Source organism: Dermacentor silvarum, chromosome 4 (assembly GCF_013339745.2).
Source record: "Dermacentor silvarum isolate Dsil-2018 chromosome 4, BIME_Dsil_1.4, whole genome shotgun sequence".
NCBI classification, from domain to species: Eukaryota; Metazoa; Arthropoda; class Arachnida; order Ixodida; family Ixodidae; genus Dermacentor; species Dermacentor silvarum.
The window spans coordinates 54,666,749-54,692,141 of NC_051157.2; the positions used below are offsets into that span (position 1 = coordinate 54,666,749).

The window sequence follows — 25,393 nt, forward strand, 5'->3', positions numbered from 1 at the left end:
CTGTCCCAATGTTTGCCACGTGTAGCTGCGTGTGTAGCGTTGTCGGCGTCGGCTAGTTTCACCGGCTTTGAAGTGGGCGATAGCGTCAGCGCGGTGCGCCCGTATTATTATGGTGAAACCTTCCAACGCACCGCCGTTGTTTTAGATGAGGCGAAGATCGTACATCAATCACCAGGTGTATACGGCGACCACAGAAAAAAGGAAAAGAGAAAAACGCCTCTCTTGACTGACCGTCAAGAGAAACTTGTTGACACGGTCGCCACTTGCTTAGGCCTAGGTAAGCTGATCTTACGAGCTTTTAATTTGTAAATACGCATCGGCAACCGATCTACTTGCGTGGGCGTACAGATTTCACGTTTAGGCTGCCTTCAGAGCGCTTGCTTGGGTCTTGACGTTGTTGTTGACGCGTTGGTGTGGGGAAACGGGTTGGTGCTGACGATGCCGGTTGGGCGGTTGTTTTTGCTTTTGGTTACCGGCGTCCAGAAAGGTTTGAACCTGTTTGACACATACACGCTGCCCTTGAGAATCAAACTGCACCGATTATACGTGCTGCACTTGGAGTTCAAACTGCTCTTAATTGTTTGGCGCATTTCGGCCGTTATATTTACACACGATCGTGGTGGTCGTGGCACGAGTTTCTTGGCTGACGTGAGAAAAGGGCCACTGTCTGCGAACTTGTTTGTCGACGTGTAGCATTTCAAGCTTTTCTTGACCGAACTTTTTGCAACGCATACAGTATCGAAAAACAGCGGTGAACACGGTGCGCGATGCGAGCATGTAGTGATGAGTGCCGAGAATCGCTGGAGGCGTGCTCAATCGTGCGTGCTGCCAGCGTGCTCGGTTTAACGTTCGTTGCGTCTCACTGTTCTATATAAGGTTCTGGGGAAAGCTTTGAAACGGGGGAAGCAGCCGCGAAAGGAGAACGCGGTGCAAGCCTCACCACGTTGCACGATTGATATACCCGCTGCGGAGATAAGGCAGTGCTCGATGCAGTTCGCGCGTGTGAACGTGGCGCTTCCGGAAGCCGCTTGGCGAGTATTTGTATTCGCTCCCTTGGCATCGCAGGCTCGGGCTCAACATGTCATCTGCAGGCCTCGTCCAGTACAAGAGAGCGTCATGGTGGTCGCGAATGAATCCGGAGAAGCAGGAGACGCTGCTCAAGATGTCCATACTCTCAATGGCAGCAGTGCTGTGTGAGTAATGTGTTAGCATGTGATGCAATGTGCAGTTTTTATGTTAGGGAGACCACTGTTCTTATAATGAAGTGTCATTTTTTAGATTAGGAGGCATTCAGTAAGATGCTACCGAACTTGAAAACATATTACAACACTATAGTAAACTCTCACTTAATATTATTATAAGTACATCACCATTAAAGGAGATAATGGAAATGTGTAGTAGTTGGCCCAAATTTTTGATATATAAGGGGAGAATGCATGCAAATTAACCACCACAAAAATGTAATATTTGCCCATAGTGTCATGATGACCATTATTACAGTGAAGTTTCGTTTGTACCATCCCGCCGCTTTCTTCCCACTATCCCGCACTATTTGCACTATACAAGCTTTCTTCTGGTTAAAATTTACCTTTTCCGCAGGTGCACGCTGTGTGCTGTGACCTGTTAGGGTGAATGGAAGCTATTATGAGTGCATGTTCAAACACATGAAGAAGGTCAAATTGCCAACTTTATCTGTTCAATCCTTTCTGTACAGTCATTTCGTGCTCAGCTCGTCAATACACTTCCCTCAAGTTTTTGAGTGAATACTGTAAATGGTGTTTCTTGAACGCAAATCCATGAATATGTTAGGCTCAACATTCATTGACAAGGTAATGAGCTATTGTGAGGAGGCTGTGTATACTGAATTTGAACAATAGCTCGTATTGTTTTCCTAATATTCCTTTCACTGCTATTTCAAAAAATGGCATCCTTCAACGATGCTCTCGTCTCACCGAGTTGTAAGAGAGACAATGAAAAGCCAAGTAGCCTCAGGAAATCGTGTTAACAATGAGAGAAAGCTGGATTCCACTTCTGATAATATCTTAGTTGGAATATGAGAGTTATGTGAGAATTAGGGCTGCTGGCTAAAATGAATGCCACAGCTTTGTGGGCCAAGATCCCACATACTTGAAGCTAGTTCTTGATATACAAGTGCTTGAAAGCCAGTTTTTCTTAAGAATTTTTATTGGACGCATGTGCAAAACTGCAGAGATTAATGCTGTTTCAAAGAGGTTCGTTCAGAAAATAAATAGGCAAATGGATGTGTGCATTGAAGCTCACTAGGATTTCTTACAACTAAATATACTGGAAAGTAAAGAGAGAGGTACAGGGCAAGAATTGTTTCTTTATATTCATTTTGATGTGGAATGTCCTCAAATATAAAAGTTCAAATTTTTTTATTATTAAAAATTCTTAAAATTCAAATTTTCTTAAATTTTTAATGATACTGAATGACTTAAACAGTCCCAGTAGCACATGTTTTGACTGAAGTATAAATCATGAAAAGTGTTATGCTGAATTTGTTCCACACAGAACCAACATTATAGTGTACTTAGTTTGGAAGCTGCCAAAATACATGGTACTATCATGCCAGAATGAACATCAGACGGGTAGAAATAAAGAACTCACTTCTTTGCCTGATTACTTTGGAGTGGTCCATGTGATGGGAGTGTAGCAGGATCCTAAGAGCGCACTGGCCCCAGAACTACACCTCTGGGAAATATTGTCCCAGTTTCATGCACAGTCATGAATGTAGAAAGGGAAATTAAGATTAGCCTTCTAGTTCACTTTCATGTGTGAAAGCGACTCCACATTGCAAAGAAGGTATTGCTGAATAGTATCAGGGTGGCTCACTCACTGTGTGATGTTTATTTTTCTTTCAGCATTTGTCTGCCGGCTATTCTCTGTGCTACGCTTCGAAAGTGTAATTCATGAATTTGATCCATACTTCAACTACCGCACTACCCGCTACCTCGCTGAGGAAGGCTTCTACAGCTTCCACAACTGGTTCGATGACCGGGCCTGGTATCCTCTTGGAAGGATCATTGGTGGCACAATCTACCCTGGTAATTTGTGTTTGCTAGATTTTTTTTTTCAATAGCCCTTTGCATGTGGAGGCAGTATGTAACCAGCCTTGTTGATTAAGAATTGCAACATTTGTAGAGAGAATAGCTAAGATCTCTGTTCCCTAATGACTTCAGGTTTCATTTCATGGCTCTATCCAGAGAATTTTGCCAGTGATGCAACTATACTTCCAGCATGCATTGGTTATAGGTATTTTTTAAAACAGCCAAATATGTCATACATTGGCATTTATGCACTGTCTTAGCACTGCTGGACACATTTTCAAAATAACCCTCACATTAACCCTTTCGCTACTGATGACGACTGTACTAGTAGGCACTAAAATTTGTACCAATATAGGTGATGATGAGTGTAGTCACCATGAAGAAAATACTTCGCAGTGTGAATTGATGGCAACTATATCTGTCAGCTTGCTTCTAGCTGCAGCTGTCGACATTAGATAGCAGCGCTTGTCAGAATTAGTGGAAGCATCGTCTTTGAAAGCATCAACTGATCAGCAGTCGAGATAAGCAAGAGGCGTTTTGAGTATTGGTGAAAAAAAAGCAGGGAAAGGATTGGGATACGACCGGATCCGTTGCGGGCATAGGTAGCGGTACAAGGTAAAAAGAGAAGTTCTGAGGAAGAGACAAAAGATTAAAAAGATGCATACAAAAATGCTAGATTGAAAAGCATGTATAGCATATATTGCAGGTTAGGTGACAATTTGTCACTGCCCCGTTTCAAAGGGGATGCCAATAAATCATCATCATCAGTGGCATTGTGTATAGTCCTTCCCTTTATCATTGGCTGGCCTGAATTGAAAACAAATCAGCCTGCACCCCACTTTACTGGCAGATTTGGCACAATATTAATTTCCTGTGATGTAGATATATTAAGACATGAGTGCCCAATGCTTATGAAGTGGCAGAACTCAAGGGCTGAAAATAAAATGTTCAGTAGTTCATTGCAGAAATCCATGTGACTAAAAAGATAGCATCAATGTAGCAGGTTTCGTTGCCAATCTTATGATTATCTATTGTTATTTTTGTTTGAGGTGTCCTGTGCATGCTTTACATTCTCTCTCACATTTACAGGTTTGATGGTGACATCAGCAGCTCTGTACCATGCATTGCAGTTCCTGCACATTACAGTGGACATTCGCAATGTGTGTGTCTTCTTGGCTCCGTTCTTCTCAAGTCTGACCACCCTCGTAACCTTCCTGCTGACAAAGGAACTCAAGGTGAGTTGGATGACCGTCAGGGCAGCCATGCTGAAACATTCCATGTGCAGGCCAGAACTGGCCAATGATTCCGTGTGTTTTCTTTATGATTCTTATGGAAATTACATAAGTTATACAGAATTCATATTGACTCGGTCAGAATGATATGGAAAAGAGTATAAAAAAATGTGAAGTTATTGGGCTAGACATATAAATTCTGTTTGTGAGGAAGGAACCACCATAATGAATTACCAAGGAAACACCTTTAAAAGCCCCCCTTTTTTTTTTCTAATGATGTGTTCCTAGAAGGATGCCACAAAAATGTATTCATAAAAAAAGGTCTATTGAAATTCTGGGGGCGTTTACTATGCTGCAGGCATGCTGCAGTGCTGTAAGGCTCTGCTGTTGACTTCAGGTCAGGTGTTGCTCGACTGCTACAAGTGGTTCTGGTACATGCAGCAGATGGCCAAATTTAGCAGTATAGGTTATTTAGCTGACACATGAAAAGTCGGCACCTGCAACAGGTTCAGATGATCCGCTTTGGCCTGTAGGCACATCAAGTGAACCTGAAATGCCTTGACGTCGACAATGTGCGCTTAGCGACTTAGGTGGCTGTGCTGAAATGTACACACTACCAGCTGCTTGCTTTGATAAATTTATCTGGTTACATTGAAATCCCTCTGACTTCAGGGCTAGGATGGCTAAAGAGATCAGTCGTATTTCTCCTTCGGAGCCGCAAAGAGACATTTGTCACTGCCAACATCATCTGCATTCCTTTATTCGTCTGAATACTCCTTGTAATTGTGATAAATGTTTGTAGTGCATGTAGTCATAGGCTGTAGAGAACAACTGCTTGTTCATTAATAGATTGCTTGTGCCTGGAAATGCATAGCAATAATGGGGATGGGGAAGGAGACGGCACACCAACTACCTTATGTGAAAATGGAGAGAACCGACAGCACTCCTTTGGCCATCATCCACAGCACCATAAAGACTGTTTAGAGATTTTATGCGAGTATGTTGAAAACATGAAGATCCAGTGTGCATTTCAGATATTTGCGCAAGATTCATTTTATTTGTCAAATCACTTATTGCAATGGCTTAGTAACTGTGACATTGCCGCCAAGCACGAGCAGAATAGTTTGGTTCCTGGCCATGGCATCTGCAATCTAATGTGAGCACAAGTCAAGAAGGTTTTTTAACAGAAGTATCAGTACATGTTAACAAAAAAAATACGGTGTGCTGCGGTTTGGTGCCCTGAGATTGGCAAATAATTTTCTCAGATTGAAGGCACTTTTGTTCAGCATATTACTTTCAATCGCTGATCAGTGTCTTTATGCAGGACACTGCTGCTGGCCTGATGGCTGCTGCTATGATATCCATCGTCCCTGGCTACATCTCTCGATCAGTAGCCGGGTCCTACGACAATGAAGGCATCGCCATCTTCTGCATGCTCCTTACTTACTACATGTGGATCAAGGCTGTCAAGACAGGAGCTGTATTCTGGGCTGCCCTCTGCGGCCTTGCCTACTTTTACATGGTGAGCTAACAAGTGTCCACCGTAAGCACGTATACGAATGGCCAGCCAGAGTGTGCAACTGCTTCCTAAAGGGCCCCTCACCAGGCCACGTGGTAAATTTTGGTTATATGCTGGAAGTTGTTACATGCCCTCAGAGGAGTGTTCTACTGCAAGAATTTTTCAGATTAGTTCATTAGTAGCAATGATAGAAATACGTGAAGTGCTGCGAACCCATGATTTCAGAAGGCGAGCTTCACCACTGACGTAGACTCTCTCAATTTTCCCCCATCAGGCCTCTGCAAGTAAAATTCCTTCCCCGTATTTTCCCGTACCGGAGCCAGGGGATCGCGTGACGTGGGCCCCGCCTTTTCTCCCTCTCTCTCTCTTTTGCCAAATGGCGCACTTCTGGTGACAGTCTCGCGCGCAAACTGTTGCATTTATCTCATTTCGGGTGGCGCACCGTTTTGCACTGTATGTGGAATAGCACTTGACCAGCAGTATAAGTCAGTGCCACAGTCACGAGCACTGAGGCAGACACAAGCGAATCAAAGAGCAGACTCACGAATTGGAAGCCAGTAGAACATGGCAGATAGTTTAGTTTCTTGTGCGTGCAACTCATGATGTGGGAATGAACACGAAATGTAAGTATGTCCCTCTTGCTATGGCACAGTGTAAACAAAAACTCAACAGACATTTGTTTTGTAGGCCTTCTTATTTCTCTAAACTTTCAATTGTTTATTGAACCTACTGATCAAACAAATAACTGACGTTGCCTTGAATAATTCTCGAAGTCGCGTGTCACTGTGAGTGATGTCGGCTCTCCGGCTGGGAAAGGATTGCGACAGTTTAATGCAAATGCATTGAGTCGATATGGTATGTTCTCGTGATTATAAGAGCCCAAATATAAGTGGTCTGCATAAACCGTGTAATTGATTATTAGGTTTTAAACGTCTGCGTCGCTGCAGATTCCAGCGCAGCCGCTTCTTGTGTTTTCAACCTCTCCTGCTCATTCTCTGTAGAATGTGCGAGTGATATCACTCTCGAGAATGATCTGATTTGCTTCCTATCTAACGTCATTGGAAATACATGACGCGTGCTGCTGTAGTGCCATGTAGTACATCTCGACAAAACCAGTACTGATAAAAAATAACGAAACGAGCAGATGCCGTCAAAATCCATGACATCACAGCTAGAGGGTGCAGGAACGTCAGTGTGGTGTCACCACAAGTGTTTTGTTTTTGTGCTTTTTCTGGCTTACCAATGCTTCTCTCACAGTCAGTGTCTTGTTTGGTATTGTAGAAGCTTCGTTTACTACTGCAGCTCAAGCTATTTTTCTGTGTAGTGTCCCTTTAAACTTAAAACTAATAGAGCTAAGTGACAGCATACAACAAAGCCTGGACGGTCAATAGACCCTTCTCATAATTCTCAAGTGCTCTTCTCTGCACTGCACTTTTGCCCAACTAATGGCGGTGCCGGTCATCATTCAAATGAAGACGAAGTGCTAGCTGCACATGCTGGGGCTTGTCTCTTGCGCGTGGTTTCATCACGAGAGCCATGTCTACATTTGTCATGCCATAATACGAGCAAACTGTGCTTGTGCATATTGTTCTCAAAAAAATTCTATGCTGCCATTAGTTTTGCAAATTGCCTTTGCAATAATGAAAAGGGTCTATAGTGGCTGTCAGACATAAGGAGGCATTGCTTCCTTGATGTGCATGTATTAATGGGATCGATTCTTTTCCGCAGGTGTCATCGTGGGGAGGCTACGTGTTCCTCATCAACTTGATTCCACTCCATGTTTTAGCACTGATGTTCACGGGGCGCTTCTCACACCGGATTTACACAGCCTATAGCACAGTAAGCTTTTCCACGTTGCTTGTTTCACTCTTTAGTTTGTGTGTAAATTAGATACTTAGTCCAATTTTCTTTACATCTTTTACTTTTTCTCTGTCTTCTACGCTAGCTCTACGTGTTGGGCACGCTGCTGTCGATGCAAATCTCATTCGTCGGTTTCCAGCCCGTGCAGTCCTCCGAGCACATGGCGGTAAGTCGGACATGCCTTTGCTTATTTGATGACCTGATAGGTTACAAAGGAACAAATGTGAATGACTTCGTCAAGCAAAAACATATAGTGCAGTATAATTCAGTGCAAGAGACGCTGATACTAAAATAGCTGATGTTCAACAACCTCCTTTTAACACATACGTGCTTCCAACCTTACATGCAAAAGTTTAAAATTCATTTGCAAAGCATTGTACCTATTCACGGTAAGAATACAATAGATACTACATCAAAAATCCAGCCAGTTGTTGTGCAAGGTGCAAGGGCAGAAGCTGAAGCGAATTGTCATTACCAGTGCTATTGTAGCATTGATTTTGTAAGCTGACTTAGTGTATGAATTACTATAAAATCGCAAATTTTGAGAAATTCTGCACAATGCTGGGTGCTTGCGGAACACTTGTGAATACAAAAGTGATCCTTGATCCAACTTGTGTAGCTCATGCATGCATTGAACAGAGCTCACTATTACAATGAACAATTTGGGCTTCACGCAAGTGGACATTCTCTTCTTTTTTCTGTTGCACCATTTCATCACTACTAGGTAGCTAAAGGCACAAGAGCATATTCTTCATTGTGAAAGGCATCGCTGTTAATGACAACAAAGATCAACCACATCCTTATCCAAATCCTCGACTTTGGGTCAATTGGTTCAGTTCACGGCCGCAGCTGCCAAATTATGTGTTGGCAGAATGCAAAAATGCTTGTTTAAGACTTAGAGACCAGACACTTCCCAACCAGACAGGTTGGGAAGTCTGTTGACAGGTTGGGAAAAATGCTTGTGTACTTAGAGTTTCTGTGAAAGAATGCCATGTGGTTAAATTTAATCTGGAGTCCTACACAGCAGCATCTTTTCTTACTGTGCAGCCTAGGGACATGAGATGGATGGATGCAAAACTTTAATGAAAGTCCTGAGGTACGCGACTCGGCGTGCTGCGGGCCGCTCCCACGTTGGGACAATCAGGCCATGCCCGACCAATGAATCATTGATAACCATCACATAGGTCAGAGATGCAATGTGATATTTTGCTGTTTTGGCACTAGAACTTTTTTTTGTGCTGCTATGCACGTCTGTTGACAAAGTCCACTTGTTGAACTGTCCAGCAATTAAACATGTGGTTGCAGTGGAACACAGTAAACCAATTTGGTTTTGTCAACTCTTTGCACATACAATTAGTGGTTCATGTACTTGGCAAGGTGGAGTTTTTGCTCAGACCTTGCATGCCTTTTCTCTTCTGCAGGCCTTGGGTGTGTTTGGCCTGTGCCAGCTGCACGCCTTTGTGGACTATGTGCGTTCCAAGCTACCCAAGGAGCACTTTGAGCTTCTCTTCCGCACCGTCGTCGTGGCCACAGCCACAGTGACATTGGCTGTGGGAGGCGTGCTCACCATCCTCGGCAGTATCCTTGCCTCTTGTCTCCATCAAGTCCTCTGTTCTCTTGCTAGGAGTGCCTGAACTGCACCGTGTGTAAATTTCACGGTGCCTTCAGCGTGCTTGATGCCATTGCATGACGTGTCAGAGAGTAGGATGTTGTTAGCTGCAGGTGGACGTACCATTGCAAGACTTGCCAGCAGTTGTCACCTTTCGGCAGAATTTAAAAAATGTACATTTTATTGGTATGTCGTTCAGTGCACCATCATTCAAAAGCGCAGCAAGAGTCAAGTGCATGCACAATTAGGCAAAGCAGGACGAACAGCCCACAATTTTTCAACCATCCAGCACACGATGCCACGCTGGCCCTCCCACTTCTCCAACACAAAACTCTGGAATGAGTCTGGCAAATGTTACTAATCACAGGCTAAGTCAACATCACTTAAGAACTTCAGGAGAAGTTGGGACACCCGCCTCCTGAATCTCCAGCGTCCTCGGTTAAACACTGTGTCATCCGCACTTGTGTGAGGAGTGTCTCGGCAGAAAAGCGCCCCATCCAAAGATTTGCACTCTGTAGCAAATCCAGGACACTCCAACAAATAGTGTCCAGTGCCACAGTGAGTCTTATCATGTAACAGCAAGTGGTACGACACTTTTGCTTGACACTTGGCACTTCTTGATTGTCGACTTTGTGGGGGTATGCTCTGCGTGAGGCTAGGGCTGAAGGCAAGCTCCGGATCTAGCCATACACATTCGTTCGTCGTACTCCCCAACCCGTAGTGCGTAAAACCGCAGCTACGTAGGGTTCGGCGATTAAGGCAACGAGCGACTCAACTCAACAACATTTATTGCTGCGGGCAATAAGGCACACCTGCAGAGGGAAGTCCACTTTGTAACAAGTAATAAATAGGCTTGCCTCGTTGTGTGGGATAGTCACGCAAGCGAGGTGACTCATGGGGTACAGCAGGTAAAATCCGTTCTGGCAGGTTTGAGGTAGGGGCGCCAGAGAGAGAGGGTCTGCCACGGTGGCGCTTTTTTATGCCTTTTTACCTTTTGCGAGCAGAATGTCCTCCTCGCCCGTCAAATTTTTCCACAAGCCGAAAGGGGGAGGGTACGTGTGTTGCGAGAGGTGAGGGAGAACTGGGAGAGGGTGTTGTGCCCCTCTCGCGTGGGATGTGAACACGGCAACTTGAGTATACTGGAGAACATGGGCGCGTGTGCTCCCCACAACATTTCTGGCGGCTCTTGCTGTATGCTGCAAGTGCCCCTCTTGTTCAGTTTAATAACCTGTCTGGTGTTCTTAGCGTTACATGGCACAGAGCACAGTGGGATAACGACGCAAAGACAGCGCTGCATATCGAGAACAGCAATACATTAACAACAATACTATTCGCAGCTTGTCCCAAGAATCCCAAGAACCACCGCAGGGCACACAGCTTTTCACAGTTCCCAGTTTGTTCGCAGTTTTCTTTCATGAGCTTATTGGAAGAGACATGACTAACGAGGCATGTCATACTGGAAGCATGCTGAATCCTGTGCTTTTTCAGAATGAATTGCACCTTGAGTGGTTCATTAGAAAAACCTTTTAATTGATTTGGAACGCTCAGCTTCAGGCAACCTTATTTGAAAGAGTTCATAGTTGGCAAATGTATCTGTGCACTTGCCCTTAATAAGTACTTGCGAGCTGACACATGACTGCTGGAAGATGTTCTTTTCCAGCACGTGAAATTTTCTTAAGCCAAGCATTATAATTACTGAAAGCTGTTACAACAATCACAAATTCTGAGGTGTACGTTTGTCTATAAGGCAACTGTAACTTATTATCTTGAGCATTTTTTTTCATTCATTCTTTTCCTCGTTTTCCTGGACAGTAACGTAATGTCAGTTACACATTACTGAAATAATGTGCACTGTGCACTTATGACGATTTTTGTTGTGGAGTGCGTTGTGTCCCTCTCGCATGGGATGTGAACACGGCAACTTGAGTATACTGGAGAACATGGGCGCGTGTGCTCCCCACAACATTTCTGGCGGCTCTTGCTGTATGCTGCAAGTGCCCCTCTTGTTCAGTTTAATAACCTGTCTGGTGTTCTTAGCGTTACATGGCACAGAGCACAGTGGGATAACGACGCAAAGACAGCACTGCATATCGAGAACAGCAATACATTAACAACAATACTATTCGCAGCTTGTCCCAAGAATCCCAAGAACCACCGCAGGGCACACAGCTTTTCACAGTTCCCAGTTTGTTCGCAGTTTCCTTTCATGAGCTTATTGGAAGAGACATGACTAACGAGGCATGTCATACTGGAAGCATGCTGAATCCTGTGCTTTTTCAGAATGAATTGCACCTTGAGTGGTTCATTAGAAAAACCTTTTGATTGATTTGGAACGCTCAGCTTCAGGCAACCTTATTTGAAAGAGTTCATAGTTGGCAAATGTATCTGTGCACTTGCCCTTAATAAGTACTTGCGAGCTGACACATGACTGCTGGAAGATGTTCTTTTCCAGCACGTGAAATTTCCTTAAGCCAAGAATTATAATTACTGAAAGCTGTTACAACAATCACAAATTCTGAGGTGTACGTTTGTCTATAAGGCAACTGTAACTTATTATTATCTTGAGCATTTTTTTTCATTCATTCTTTTCCTCGTTTTCCTGGACAGTAATGTAATGTCAGGTACACATTACTGAAATAATGTGCACTGTGCACTTATGACGATTTTTTTGTGGAGTGCAAGTTCACCACAAAAGGGGGGACTTTTTTTTTTTTTAATGTGTAACACCATTATAAATACTGAAGTTCTGAGTTTATTCAACAGGGTCTGTTTGTCAAATTTCTTTATTTTTTGTTTGCCTGTTGTATTATTTCTCAAGATACACAAGGCAGCATACAGCACAGAAGCTATAAGGAGAGAGGGGTGAAAGAAAGCAGAAAGGCAGGAAACTCAGCCGTAACAGAAAATTTAGTTTGCTACTCTACATGGTGGTAAGGGGAACAGAAGCTACAGGGTTAAGAATGTGATGTGGGAGAGAGGGGAACGTAATATTGGTGAAAAATGTTTTTGCAAATGACTATTTCGTCACACTCGGAGTGTTATTCCTTAGTGGAAGTATTCTTCAGAGATTTCCCCATGGACTGGACGTTTCTACTCGCTGCTGGATCCCTCGTACGCCAAGAACAACATCCCAATCATTGCCTCCGTCTCTGAGCACCAGCCGACATCTTGGTCCTCGTTCTACTTCGACCTGCAGCTGCTCGTCTTCATGTTTCCGGTCGGCCTGTACTTCTGCTTCAGCAAGCTGACCGACGCGAACATCTTCATCATCCTCTACGGCATCACAAGCATATACTTTGCCGTGAGTAGCACCCCTGATGACTGCCCTCGTTTGCATGTGACTGGGCACTGTGTTTTCTGTTTAGAGTGAAAAAGCATGCTAAATCAATTTCCGAAAAGGCACCAAATCATCAAGCTTGAATATGCCTTGCATGTTAAACAGTGCACTTCCCACAGCAAGCTGTCAAAATTTGAGCTGCATTCAGTGTGCTAGAAAACTTGTGTGACTTTTTTTAATTTCGCAGTTAACGTTCAGCAATATAGCAACACTGATAGGTAAAGAAATTAAGTGTATTCTGTGTGGTCAAAGTGCACATTATACACGTGATTTAGTTTGCACATGTGCAGTCTCAGGTGGTCACTGGTCTGTGTTCATTCTCTCATGTGAATGAAATAATTGCAAGCACAATCCAACAACGATGCCGTTGCTGCGCTGTTGGTTGCCAGAGTATATGGAGTAAGGAGAGTTCGGCACAGCATGATTTCAGAATGTTTCGGAGCAGAAAACACAGTGGTTACCCCGCACCTTTTTGACGTCACACAAGCCATGCCAAAATGGCAGTCGCTGTCAGTGGGAGGTGCTTAGAGGCAGCCATTTCAAATTGAAATTTTGGGTTAAAATTCACATTAAGAGCCCAGTTTTCTTTATTTCATAACCATATTGACCCTTCTACTCTCATTTACAATGATAAACAAGCTATTCAGATGACCATGTCATGGCCCCTTTAAGGAACGTCATTGTAACTAAGGGTGTGTTGGTGAGATTGAAATATTCTTTAGCACTTGAGTTGCATGACATCGTTGATGAAAACTGGTTCAAATATGTGGATGCCACTAATAATAAGCTAGTAGTGGTGAAGTTTAGACGCAGTCGCTAGACTTTGCGAGAGCTCATAAATATCTGCTTCGCGTGTCCAGTACATCAGCTTGCATGTAGGTTTCTTTCTTCACATTTTGTACACTTCTCGTCATGAAGAACGTGTCCAGCACAGTAGTTAATTGCCAGTGCCTGTCACACTTCATGTCCAAATAGTTACGTCAACTGGATTGGCATACGTTCATGCATCATAAGAGTAGTTAGTGTATAGGATACGGTTAAAGCAATTTTATACTTCTACAAAGGACCTTGAAAAGGGCATGTCACAATAACTGAAGATATGACACTAGTTAATGAAAAGGGAAAGTAATAAAAAAGAAACTTCTAGAAGTTTTATGTCTGAAAAGGTATTCTCCAAGAAATTTGATATTTTCACTCCAGGTAGAAACCACAAAATATTAAGCTTCATTGTCAAAATATAAAAACCAGGTATGCTGGAGCCTACTTTTTAACAACACTCCATTTTAAAACTGTTCTTGAAAATGCTGTTAATATCATATGGTCTGTTTGATCCACCTGCACCTTTTTGACGAGTTCACTGCGCAGTTCCAAGCTCGTGCAGCACCAGTTCAGAAGTGCAGGTGCAGTGCAACACTATGGCCTAAAACTGTTTATGCTGAGGAAAACTGAGGAAAAGAAAGAAGGTTCAGTGATGTGGATATTGAATTGTATTGAGCTGTCGTTGCCAATGCTAAGGAATACAAATTGGGCTTAGTCAGTCTGACGTCTGAGAAGAAAACAAGTGCGTGAGGATGGGACAAAAGGGAAAATGAAATGCCGAGTAGCGATTCGGTATTGAGTTGCCATTCACTGCTTTAGTTAGTCTTTTCCCATTTACACTAGCTTTATGCGCTGTTACTTCCTCCCTTAGTTGTGCCTGATCGGGCGTTCTATGCAAGACTACAAATTTTTGTGCTTCTGTGGCCGCTGATCATGCAGGGTGTGATGGTGCGTCTGATGCTGGTGCTGGCACCTGTCATGTGCATCCTGGCGGGCATCGGAGTCTCTGCCATGCTGACCACCTACTCCAAGCAGGTGGACGTCGCTCCACCCGACAAGAAGGGCAAGCGCCACGAGGGCAACTACTTCATGCGCACTGAGGTGAGCACTTGACATTGCTCAAACTTGAAGCATCATAGTAAATAGCACTATTAAGTAAGACAATAAATAAGATTTCCGTGTTTATAATTTGATTCCTTGTATAACAACTTTTGCCAGCATGGGGCATGATGGCATTGTCAGTTGATGCCAGTGTGGCAGTTCGGAACAGTTATTTCATTTTTGAGGTTCACATGTGAGACAAGATCTCTTTTGTTTCCTTCACGTCACATTACATTTTCTTTCTTTGTGGAGGTTATGCAAAATTTTTGTGCTAAAGCAGCAAATCTTTATGAGTTACATACGTGTAGTTTTATACCTACTGTGTCTACATTTATGTGTGTACATAAACGCATGTGTACGTGCATATACGTATCTGTATAGTTGTGGACGTATAAACTACATGTGTAGTTGTATGTAGCTTGTATACCCAGCGTGGGGACCGAATGCTATGATGTTGTGCTGCTGAACACGAGGTTGTGGGTTCAATTCCCAGCTGTGGCGGCCTTATTTTGATGGGGGCCATATGCAAGAATGCACATTAAAGAGCCCCAAGTAGTCAAAATTAATCTGGATAATTCTCACTGTACAGCGTCTCTCATAGACCATGTGTTGTATTGGGACTTCTAAACCCCATAATTTAAGTTCATTTTTATCTTCACTATGCTTTAGTGAGTTGTGCTGTAGTCTCGGTGCATGTGCTCTGTGTGACAGTGGCTGGTGCTCTGCAACATGTCGCAGGTGGCACAGGGCTTTGTGGCCTATGATGTGCATCTTCCTGACATCATACACAATGCACTGCACCTGGGTGACCTCGGAAGCCTACTCGTCACCGTCCATCGTGCTGTCTGCAAGAGCCCACGACGGCTCACGCATCATCTTCGACGACTTTCGTGAGGCCTACTACTGGCTGCGGCACAACACCCCAGAGGTATTCACCCTGCAACTGTAGCCACATTCTGCCGCAGTCACTTTCAAGGATGCTTAAATGTTGTGCAACATCAGTCACCATGTCTTGCTGTAGCATACCTGCCAAATCGGCAGAATTTCGCGTAACGTTAACGAATTAGGGCTAATTTTACAATTTTACGTCAAGTTTCACGCAAGTGTTCACATTAAAGTTTTGCTCGTCTATCTCTGAACCTTTACTTGGAAGTCTGTTGATGGTGAAAACATGTAACAGAGGTACTTGCTTCAAGCAAGTTTCCGCAAGCAGGCGAAATCGGCAACATCGAAGTCGGTGAAAAAGACTATATAATTTAAAAACAATATGTTGCTCGTCAGTATTTGCTGTGCGAAGTATGTTGCTGCTTGTGTGCTGATTTATAAAGGTAAATCATCTTTAATAAAGCGTGTATGTACAGTAAAACGTCGTTCAAACGTTTTGGAAAAAAGCGGTAGAAGAAACGCACTAACCGAGAAAACATACAATCCGAAGTCACTAAGAAATTCAGCAGACTCTACTGTAGTTGACATCTGCGTAATGCGAAGCAGTTCATGAATCGTTGCAGTTAGAGGCACTGGCGCATGCCAATCTGGTGGGGCCTGAGCCACCTGAGACGTGCATTATCGTTTTTGCAGCTTCTGCAAACTTGTATGTGCTCTCCTTGAATTCGGCCTGGTCAGCAGCTTCTTCTGGCGGAGCCTTTTGGTAGGAAGTTTTGACATGGCCAGAATCATTGCACCACGAGACACTAATGCATCAAACTACTGGTGGTGCCCCAGAGGTGCCAGATGCGCATTGTCGTTTTAAGATGGCAGTGGGAAACCAAAATAAAATCGAGCTGCCGGGCAATGCTGGAATACGATGCCACAATGCCTCCAGAGAGAAACACAGCGCTCACCTCGCGCCGCCTGCAGCAAGGAACAGAGGCGTGTTTGGGTTATTATTAAAAGCATGCAGTACGCTTCCTGTGCCACACGTGCTGTAAAACAAACAGGTAAAGATGCTCATCGCAAAGGGTTAGTGGGCATAGCTGTGAATACCAACGTGCAACGACCTGCAAGGAGATTTGCTGGTATACCGGAACAGGAAACCGAGTGCATGGCAGCATTTTCATGTGATATGGGCCAGCGAGTACTGCGGAGAAGATGCTGTTGCAAGCACCTACTGCTCTCAATCGCACATGCCTTGCACCTTTTCTTGTTCACATAGGATCTTGCAGCCGAAAATTGTATCACACCATCGCAGTTTGGCGATATACAGTAAAACCTCATTAATTTGATGCTCGTTAATTCGGAAAATCGGATAATTCGGACTAGTCCTCTGGTTCCTGCTGGCGTATGCATTATTCAATGCAATCAAACTCGTTAATTCGGATGTATTAGGCCACAGATCGGTTACTTCGGACAACTTTCGGAGCTCAGCGAGCGACGCAAAAGAGCAAGAATGGCGCTAGCACCCAACGGAAACGAAGCGGTTGAGTTCGCGTCACCATAGTCATCTGCGGAAATCGTACACGAATAATAGCAATGCCGGAACGCTTCGTGCCTATTTGTGCCTTTAAAGCTTTATTCTTGCGTTTACCGCCGCGCATAACACCGCGTTGGCTGTGGGCTTTCATAATTGCGTAGGCGCCATCCATGATTGCATGAATAGCGACCGCGGTTTCGTCCGCAGTTGTTGCAGTGAACGGTAGTTTCGTTCTGATTCGGTGCGTGCGTCGTGCTTCAGCACCACAAAGTTGCCGTTCATAATCGCGTCGATAGCAGCCACGGTTTTCTCCGCAGCGGTTGCGGCAGTTTCGTTTTGACTCGGTGCAAAGCTGTCGAGGATAAAGAGCACCGGCTACATCACGATGGATGGACAATCTGTTGGCGATCAGCTCAGTGGTGAGAACATAATCGGGATGTAAACGCTGTAGTGCAAAGCGTGTCACAAATGAAGGCGCGCGCCGTGGCCGTGCTGCGAAGGAAGTCGCGAGACCTCGATTGCTGCTGCAAGAGCTAGTAAGTCAGGAGATGACGAGAATTCCACCTTCCACTCTGCTTTTGTGCAAAATAGCAACAGGATTTGCTCATTCATTCACTTAATAAAGGCGTGTTGACGTAGTAAGCATTTGCTTATTGTTTTCTGGATACCCCCGATAATTCGACATTCATTTAATTCTGACATTTTTTTCAGTCCCGTGAAATCCAAATTAACGAGGTTTTACTGTACTGAACGATCTTGTTTTCCGGGAATGTGGTAACTGGTAAAATAAGAAGCGTAACTGTATTGGATCGTTTTTTGATTTCTCGAATGCATACATTAGAGCTGGGAAAGCGTACAAAACGGGATCGTAGCCATGAGGTTTTATTGAATTCCTGAAAAGTTGTGTTTTCGAACAAGCTTTAAAAATAAATTATGCTATTCCCACTGCCTCCCCCCCCTCACCCTCTTCACTGTCATGCTTGCGGGATTTTTAAAGTTAAATTTTCACGGGTTGGCAGTTATGACTCTGGTAAAGTTATGAAGTAGTGCCGCCCAATTTGTGCTGTGTTCAGTTTGAGTGACGAGTTACAATTTCAGCATAGAAAATGGCACGGGATTGTGCAAGTTGGTGTATCACACAGCTAGTATTGAACCTGCAGCACCTTTTAAGGAAAGTGTAGAAACATAAAGAAAGCTGCAGTGTTTACTGTAGTAAAACTGAGGAAAGGAATTTTGGCCATCTGTTGCTGTTTTACTTTCTTCTGTGAACGATGATTTCACTGCACCAAACAACTGCCCTGAGAGTTCTAAAAGTTTCTTGATAGCCAAGTTTGGTGTTTTTAAAGACCATCCGAAAATAATTTTAAGACACACCTACAGTATTTCTCACCTGCTGTGGTGGCGCAGTGGCAATGGCGTTGCACTACTAAGCCCGTGGGCACGGGATTAAATCCCGGCCATGGTGGCCACATTTCGACGTGATGATGTTGACTTAGTGGGGAACATACAAGTAGGTCTGTTCGCCGAAGTGGTTTATACCTGCGTACAACGTTCACTGACCCCCGGCTAATTTATTCACTAATGGCAGGATGCCAAGGTGATGTCGTGGTGGGACTACGGCTACCAGATCACCGCCATGGCAAACCGTACCATCCTGGTGGACAACAACACGTGGAACAACACGCACATCTCTCGCGTTGGCCAGGCCATGGCCTCTCCCGAGGACCGTGCCTACGAGATCATGCGTGAGCTGGATGTCAACTATGTGCTCGTCATCTTTGGCGGCCTCTCGGGCTACTCGTCAGACGGTAAGTAGCTGCTCCCCTCTTGTTGTGCTGCCTTTTAAATCATTGTCGCTCTGTATTGGCTGTGAAGAGCACACGTGTTAAATCTATTTGGCACTTTACCACAAATCTTTCTTGAAGTGCTTGCTCTATACCCTTCAGGTGCTGTGTGCACAATTATGCACATGATCAATTAGTGCATCAAAGGCAAACCCACTGATCAAAGTAATATTTAAAGCGTGTTGCATGCATCTTGAAACACCTGTGCTGCAAGTTTGAATAATAAATTTAAACGGTTTTAGTTAAACAATTTGGAAAGTAAACGGCTGGGTGTTTGCTCTTGGTGTGAGTACGTCGTCATGTAGCAGGTTTGCTTCTTTCATTGTTTTCCGCAATGTTTTGCATTGGGCGTTATGTTTAGGTAGCTAGATAACCCGTCACAGGCATTGCGCAGCTGAGCATGAGGCCATGGGTTCAATCCCGTTCATAGCAGCCCTACTTTGACAGAGGCGTAATGCAAAAGTGCTTATGTACTGTGCACTGGGTGCGCATTAAAGAACCCCAGGTGATTAGAATTAATTCAGAGCCATCCACTACAGCATGCCTTATAGCCCACTGTCCTGTTTTTCATTTACAGAGCTGGATAGGCACTTTCTAAGTACTATGCTATACATGAAATAGTTGATGTTCACATATCTGTCATTCCTGCAATAATTCTCGCATGGTGTCCGCATCTTGTAAACTTGACAAAAGTCATGGAAGAATTAGAAATTCTTATTCTATTCTGCAGCTTTATACTTTTCCCAATTCTGAAGATGCTAGAAATGTGGTGAAACTAAGTTTTCAATGCACATAATTAATTGTGCCTAGACTATTGGTGGAATAAGCACCACAGCACCATGTTTTCATGTCAGATAGGCGGGTGAGTATTGCGGTGAAGCTGCCTGCGGCGGGCGGCTACTGTTCTCGGTGATGCGTGCCTCGCGCATTTTCTTGTTTACATTGGATCTAGCGGCCGGAAAACATATCATACGATCGCAGTTTGGCTATGTACTGACCATTGGTGCCGAAATATCGTGTTTGCGTAAAAATATTCGTAACTCTATTTGGTCGTTTTTGTGTTCTCGATCGCAAACGTTGCCGCCGGGAAATTGCATGTAATAGGATCGTATCAAAGAGGTTCTACTGTAGCTCCCTTGAGTTTTCAGCCACCCCGTTACAATCTGTAGCTGCACCCATGACTTCAGTTGGGCGAGCTACCCAGGTTGCATCATCGATAAATTTTGCTCGTAATAGTTGGAATGTTGGTTAACTTGTTTCTATAAAAAAATGTAACAGAAAAGTAATACACAGTGACAATTATCATTACATTTAAGCACTTCCGGCACACAGCAAGTGTTGTCTGTCTGTGTTACAACATGCTCTGTGTTGACGCGAGCTTCACGATCAATGTTGGTCTCTAGGTTTCTTTTCACAGGGACTATAAATCACCATTGTTGCCTTGTAGGCTGCAAATCTAGCAATTGGCAAAATGTCAAGCTGCAGCTTCGTGTCCCTCTGCAAGGCAACAAGCGAGTGGAATGGCTGCAGCACATTGGACTGTCGGTATCCAATCGGCACCAGGATCTAAGCGTTTGCGGCCGTCACATCACACCGCAGGATTACTACCATAATAGAGAGCTTTAGCGTGTTCAGTATTAGGGTAAACGCCAGGCGGACTGGGCGTTTTGCCAGATGGGCCAAGGCGCAAGCGTTTGCAGCCCGCAGGGTGCAGCCACCTGCAGCAATATTAGCTACAGAAATATTAGCTCTGTATTTGCCTAGTTAAGCTCCGCACCACCAGATGATTGCACCTTGCACGCTGCTGACGTTTACATTAAAGCCTCTTCGTCACAGCAGTAGTAGTATAGAGAGGGCTTAGTGTACACCTCCGCCCATCCGTCAGAACGCCTAACTCGCCTGGGTTTACCGGAATACTGGACACGCCCGGCACTGCGACAGAATGCTCACAATGCACACTGCTTGGATAGCTCTCACTGGGGATCAACAGCTAGGCAGCTAGCAGAGAGATTGGATAGGCTTCGCACGCTGGCTCCAAGACACCGGAAGTAGACGATGCGACGTCACATCATGACACTGAGCCATGAGTTGGAGCTTAGCCCCAACTGCTCGGCGAACGGGTTGAGAAAAAGCATGGCTAGGGAGGAGGCTAACTTGTAATCATCCGTAGCTTTCTTAATATAAGATGCTTCTGCATTAAATTGTGGTGCAAATGTTTTACTGTAACTGTAGCCTACGCAGCTACAAAATTTTTCCAAACCGTTTCTGGGACCCTTTAAGAGAAGTGTCTATAGTCTCCATGTCAGTGTGGATTATTCAAAAACAGCTTTTCGCCTATTTGATTTGCTATTCAGCATTTCCGAGTGTTGTTAGCACCCCTATGCTGGAAAGCCTGAAGGCAGAGTGTGTCATTACTACTGCTGGCTGCAGACATCAACAAGTTCCTGTGGATGGTGCGAATTGGCGGGAGCACAGACCGAGGCCAGCACATCAAAGAGCAGGACTACTACACACCGTCAGGAGAATTCAGCGTGGACCGTGAAGGCTCCCCTGTGCTGCTCAACTGCCTCATGTACAAAATGTGCTACTACCGCTTTGGCTCAGTCTACACTGAAGCAGGTAAATTTCACAGTGGTACATTCTGCAGTTCAGCGTGGCAACTTTTCAGAAGTTCACATAAGTCTTCCTTGTTTCCAATGCAATCCTTTTTGGGTGAGTGTTGCTCGTCCTTTTACAGGCAAAGCACCAGAATCTTTTTTTTTTTTTTTTTTTTTTTGCTGAGTTTCAGATTTGAGTATAGAGTTTCTGGCTGTATGTCTTTGGCCTACAATGCCGAATGACAGGTAGCAAGCTTTATTTGTTTTATTGTAGTAGGAATGGAGGACGAGAAAGAAATAAGTATGGCAAGTGACTGGCTTTCTTTGGAAAGCACAGTCAGGAGAATGGCCAATTTAAAATCCCCGGCTGATGGGGCATCATGCAGGAAATGTACAGGAAGTGCAGTGTACACTTTTGTGTCATATCCAATGAGAACTGTCTGTACAAGTTCCTTATAAAACCATAGGTGGCTTGGGGTGAAGTTCACTCAGTGTTCTGTCTGGTGTTGCCCACTTACTGCTGGAAAAGCTTCCGCAGCACTTTTTTTTTATTTTTTTTCTCCTCTCATTGAATATTCTTATTCTCGGTGTATTTTGCACATGTCTATGTGCTGCCTAATATGTAGTAAATACCAGCGTGGCTTTCTTTCCCTTTGGAGCAGTGTTCATTACACAGTAAACTTGAATGATACTAAATTTATTGAAATAAAACAAAAATACGCAATAAGCATTTCCTATGGCTATCTTTTTTATAGGGTTTAAGCAGGGCTGACTTGACATTTTCGACTCATTATTTTGCCCACATGAAGGTCCAAATACTCTTAAACTTTAGCTAGGAGAAATACTGGCAGGCACCAGACTGTTATAATTATAATTTACGATAACACTTGCTTTGACAAGCCAGTTCCAATATGGCGACTAGCTTCGTCGCTGCGATTTTTTCCTCTGCCACACGAGCACAGCCAGAAGAGACGTGCAGCACTCTTGTTTACTTTTTTTAATGAGTTACACCAGAACACTTAGCCTTATTGCTACAAAGTCAGCAAATTTTTCTTCGTGTCATCACCTCACAATAATGTTGGTGATCTGGATACATGAACAGACACCAAAGCAGACAAACTTTTCAGCATTTCTCAACATTCATACTTGCTAAGTGTGATCCTTGTACGTGCAAGAAGCGTGTGGTACAGTTTTTAATATTTGGAAAATGTTAACTGTTAACTTTCTTGACGGATGTTATACACTTATGAAGCGAGGAAAGTGGTACGGTCTCATGATGAAAATAACAGTGCGGTAAATATTAGGACGAAGGCAAGCAAAGCTTATATTGCGACGGTGCAAGGAACCATCTTTTAGTTCTAAAACTTGCCTTTGTTGAGATTATGGTAGCCCAGTTGGCTGACCATTATTGTTGCAAAGGCAGTGCATTTCTGGATTACACGGACCAACATCAAAGCAGCGCTTGGCACTGTGTTCGTCTGCTTTGGCGTCTGTTCATGTATCCCGAAGTGTGCCGCCTCTACTCTCTTTTGTGTTCAATTCATCCTAGTCATTGTCACTGATCTGTCTGCGAGGATTTTGTTCTACTGCTGCAGAGGAAACTAAGAGCTTCATTCGACCGATCTTATTCACATTTCCAGGCAAGCCGCCAGGCTATGACAGGGTGCGCAATGCTGAAATTGGCAACAAGGACTTTGAGCTTGACGTTCTAGAAGAAGCATACACGACAGAGCACTGGCTGGTGCGTATCTACAAGGTCAAGGACCTTCCAAACAGGGGCATCTGAGGACCAGAGCAATCGTCACTTGCCGCTGTATCCTGTGACATACGATCCGTGCAGCAGTGGGCCACTCTGCAGCATCGAGATTGTTCTCCATTCTTTTGCTGGACACATCAGTGTCGTGGAACGAGCACAAATCATCCTCACATTTCTGCGAGAAGCCCTGTGACATCCTTGGCTCTCCCTCCTGCCTTTTTGTTTACCCTGTGAAAGTGCTTGTGGGTTTCTCTTTTTTTTTTTTTTTTTTTCCTGGGTCATGTGTTGAATGAGAGAATGGGTGCTGAATGCGAATAAAAGCTTTCTACAAAATTCACTCTATATTGTCCTCCCCGTAACAATATGAATTGTATGTAGAGTTTTGTGAACATATTGGAAGCATGTATCTGTGGTGGCTCTAAGATTTCGAAATTCTCCCACGAGAGAAGTCGCCACTGTCTTGCATGCACAATCATGCAAACGGCAATTAAACTTCGCAGTTCAATATCTGAAAGCACAGATACGCTAGAATTCTGCCAAGTGGAACTCCATAGAAACACGACTGCCTCTAACTTTTCAATATAAATGTGTCTGCTTACTGCAGCCAGTCAAAAGTTAATTATTCAATTTTTGTTAATTGCTCTGCTAACAGCAATAATTATCATCTCACATTGCGTGCCCTTGCCACATAACCCTACGGTAGAGGTGGTCTCCACGTACGTCTCGGCGCCTAATTAAAAAATATCTGTGAACTTAACTTTGATGACCCTGTATATATATATATATATATATATATATATATATATATATATATATATATATATATATGGCACAGGTTCGATTCTGCCTAGCACTGAGGACGTTTTAAAGTATTTTTTTTATTCTTCCACTTACTAAAGTTGGCGTCGGAGGTTCTTTAAGAGCGGCACATACCTAGTGACCAAAGTGGTGTAGGTAAACAGCACAGATAAAGTGCAGGTAGTATCCTAAGAATGCTATTTGCATTAAAAATAATCTCATTGCTGCACTTCCTCCCTTGCAACTTGTGCTGCTCCTACTATAGTATCTCCTGGTCGTTCTTGGCTCCCTCGCACGCTGGGAGTTTTGAATCAATACCAATGACGAGGACAGTCATCCAGGGGTCCTCATCAGACACCCTTTTCTCTGCACACTGCCGACTGACATTGAGGTGTCAGCGGCATGGTAGGCGGTTCAACACTTTCGTCGGCTTTGGGCACTGCAAACAGACAAGATCATGCCTGCAAAGTATCAAATCACTGGATGGCACGAACAGTTATGATTTCAATTTACGCACTGTCTGCAAAGACACCAATTAAGGCGGAAGGTTTCGGTAAATCATCCATTACACAGAACGGGCTAAATCGTCAACGGAAGTGCACCGATGCGCTTCCATTGCAGGGCTCGCAATGTAAACGTGACACTGCAGCTCTGGTATGGGAAAAAGTGGGTAGGAATCTCGCTTGCGGATGCTAATCGAGACTACAGGAGAGTTTATGTTGGGAGTGAAGCTTCTTGGCAAAATGAGACCTTTCAATTTCTTCTCCTATAATAAAAAAACAGTTTAACTCTTGGATAAAACTCCTTAGATAATACTTAAAAACACCGCATATCCACGGGGTGAATGATGATGAGTGGGCGAAGCTCCGGAAGGAATCATCGGTAAACCGTGAATGTTCCGTGTAATTCGCCCAGTCTCGCCGCACTAAATCGAACGATTGACTTCCACCAATGACACGCGCCATATGTGACGTCATTCCTATTTTATAACAGCGCCCTTCATTATAATTGCACCATCTCCCGCTTAAGGGGACTCTAGCACAAACGCGTTAGAAACGTGCAGTACTCTCTAGTAAGGGGGAGAGGCCACAGCGTCTTACGCAGCCGTTTACACATGCCGGAACGTGCACCGCGTTTGCCGACACCATCACATGACTGCTGAGAGAGTATAACCCCCGTATTCACCGCCTTCAACGCGTTTCGAACGCGCTGCCCAAGGCGTTGGCAAGTCAAGTTCAAGTCAAGGAGCGTTTATGAATACGGGGGTAAGGCGGAGAGGCCACAGCGTCTTACACCAGCTTCTTACACGGGCCGTAACGCGCTAGCACAAACGCGTTAGATACGCGCAGTCTCTCGTTAATGTTGGGTATTTATTGTCATCGTGGTGCGTGTGTCCATGTGCGCTTCGTGACGTAGTGGCTAGCGCCGCGCGTTCGGAAACGA

At 44.2% G+C, this 25,393-nt stretch overlaps 1 protein-coding gene across 1 annotated transcript; it reads left to right on the forward strand.

The window, feature by feature from the left end:
- Positions 1–23: 23 nt before the first annotated feature.
- Positions 24–23,494, forward strand: LOC119450072 (dolichyl-diphosphooligosaccharide--protein glycosyltransferase subunit STT3A-like). Its single transcript, XM_037713431.2, is given in 15 exon segments — positions 24–277; positions 1,066–1,193; positions 2,883–3,065; positions 4,158–4,303; positions 5,625–5,822; positions 7,548–7,658; positions 7,765–7,845; positions 9,101–9,257; positions 12,354–12,589; positions 14,384–14,545; positions 15,284–15,304; positions 15,306–15,473; positions 18,544–18,763; positions 21,230–21,418; positions 23,037–23,494. Coding segments are annotated over 14 exon segments (2,133 nt in total). The 5' UTR covers positions 24–277; positions 1,066–1,078; the 3' UTR covers positions 23,183–23,494.
- Positions 23,495–25,393: the final 1,899 nt, after the last annotated feature.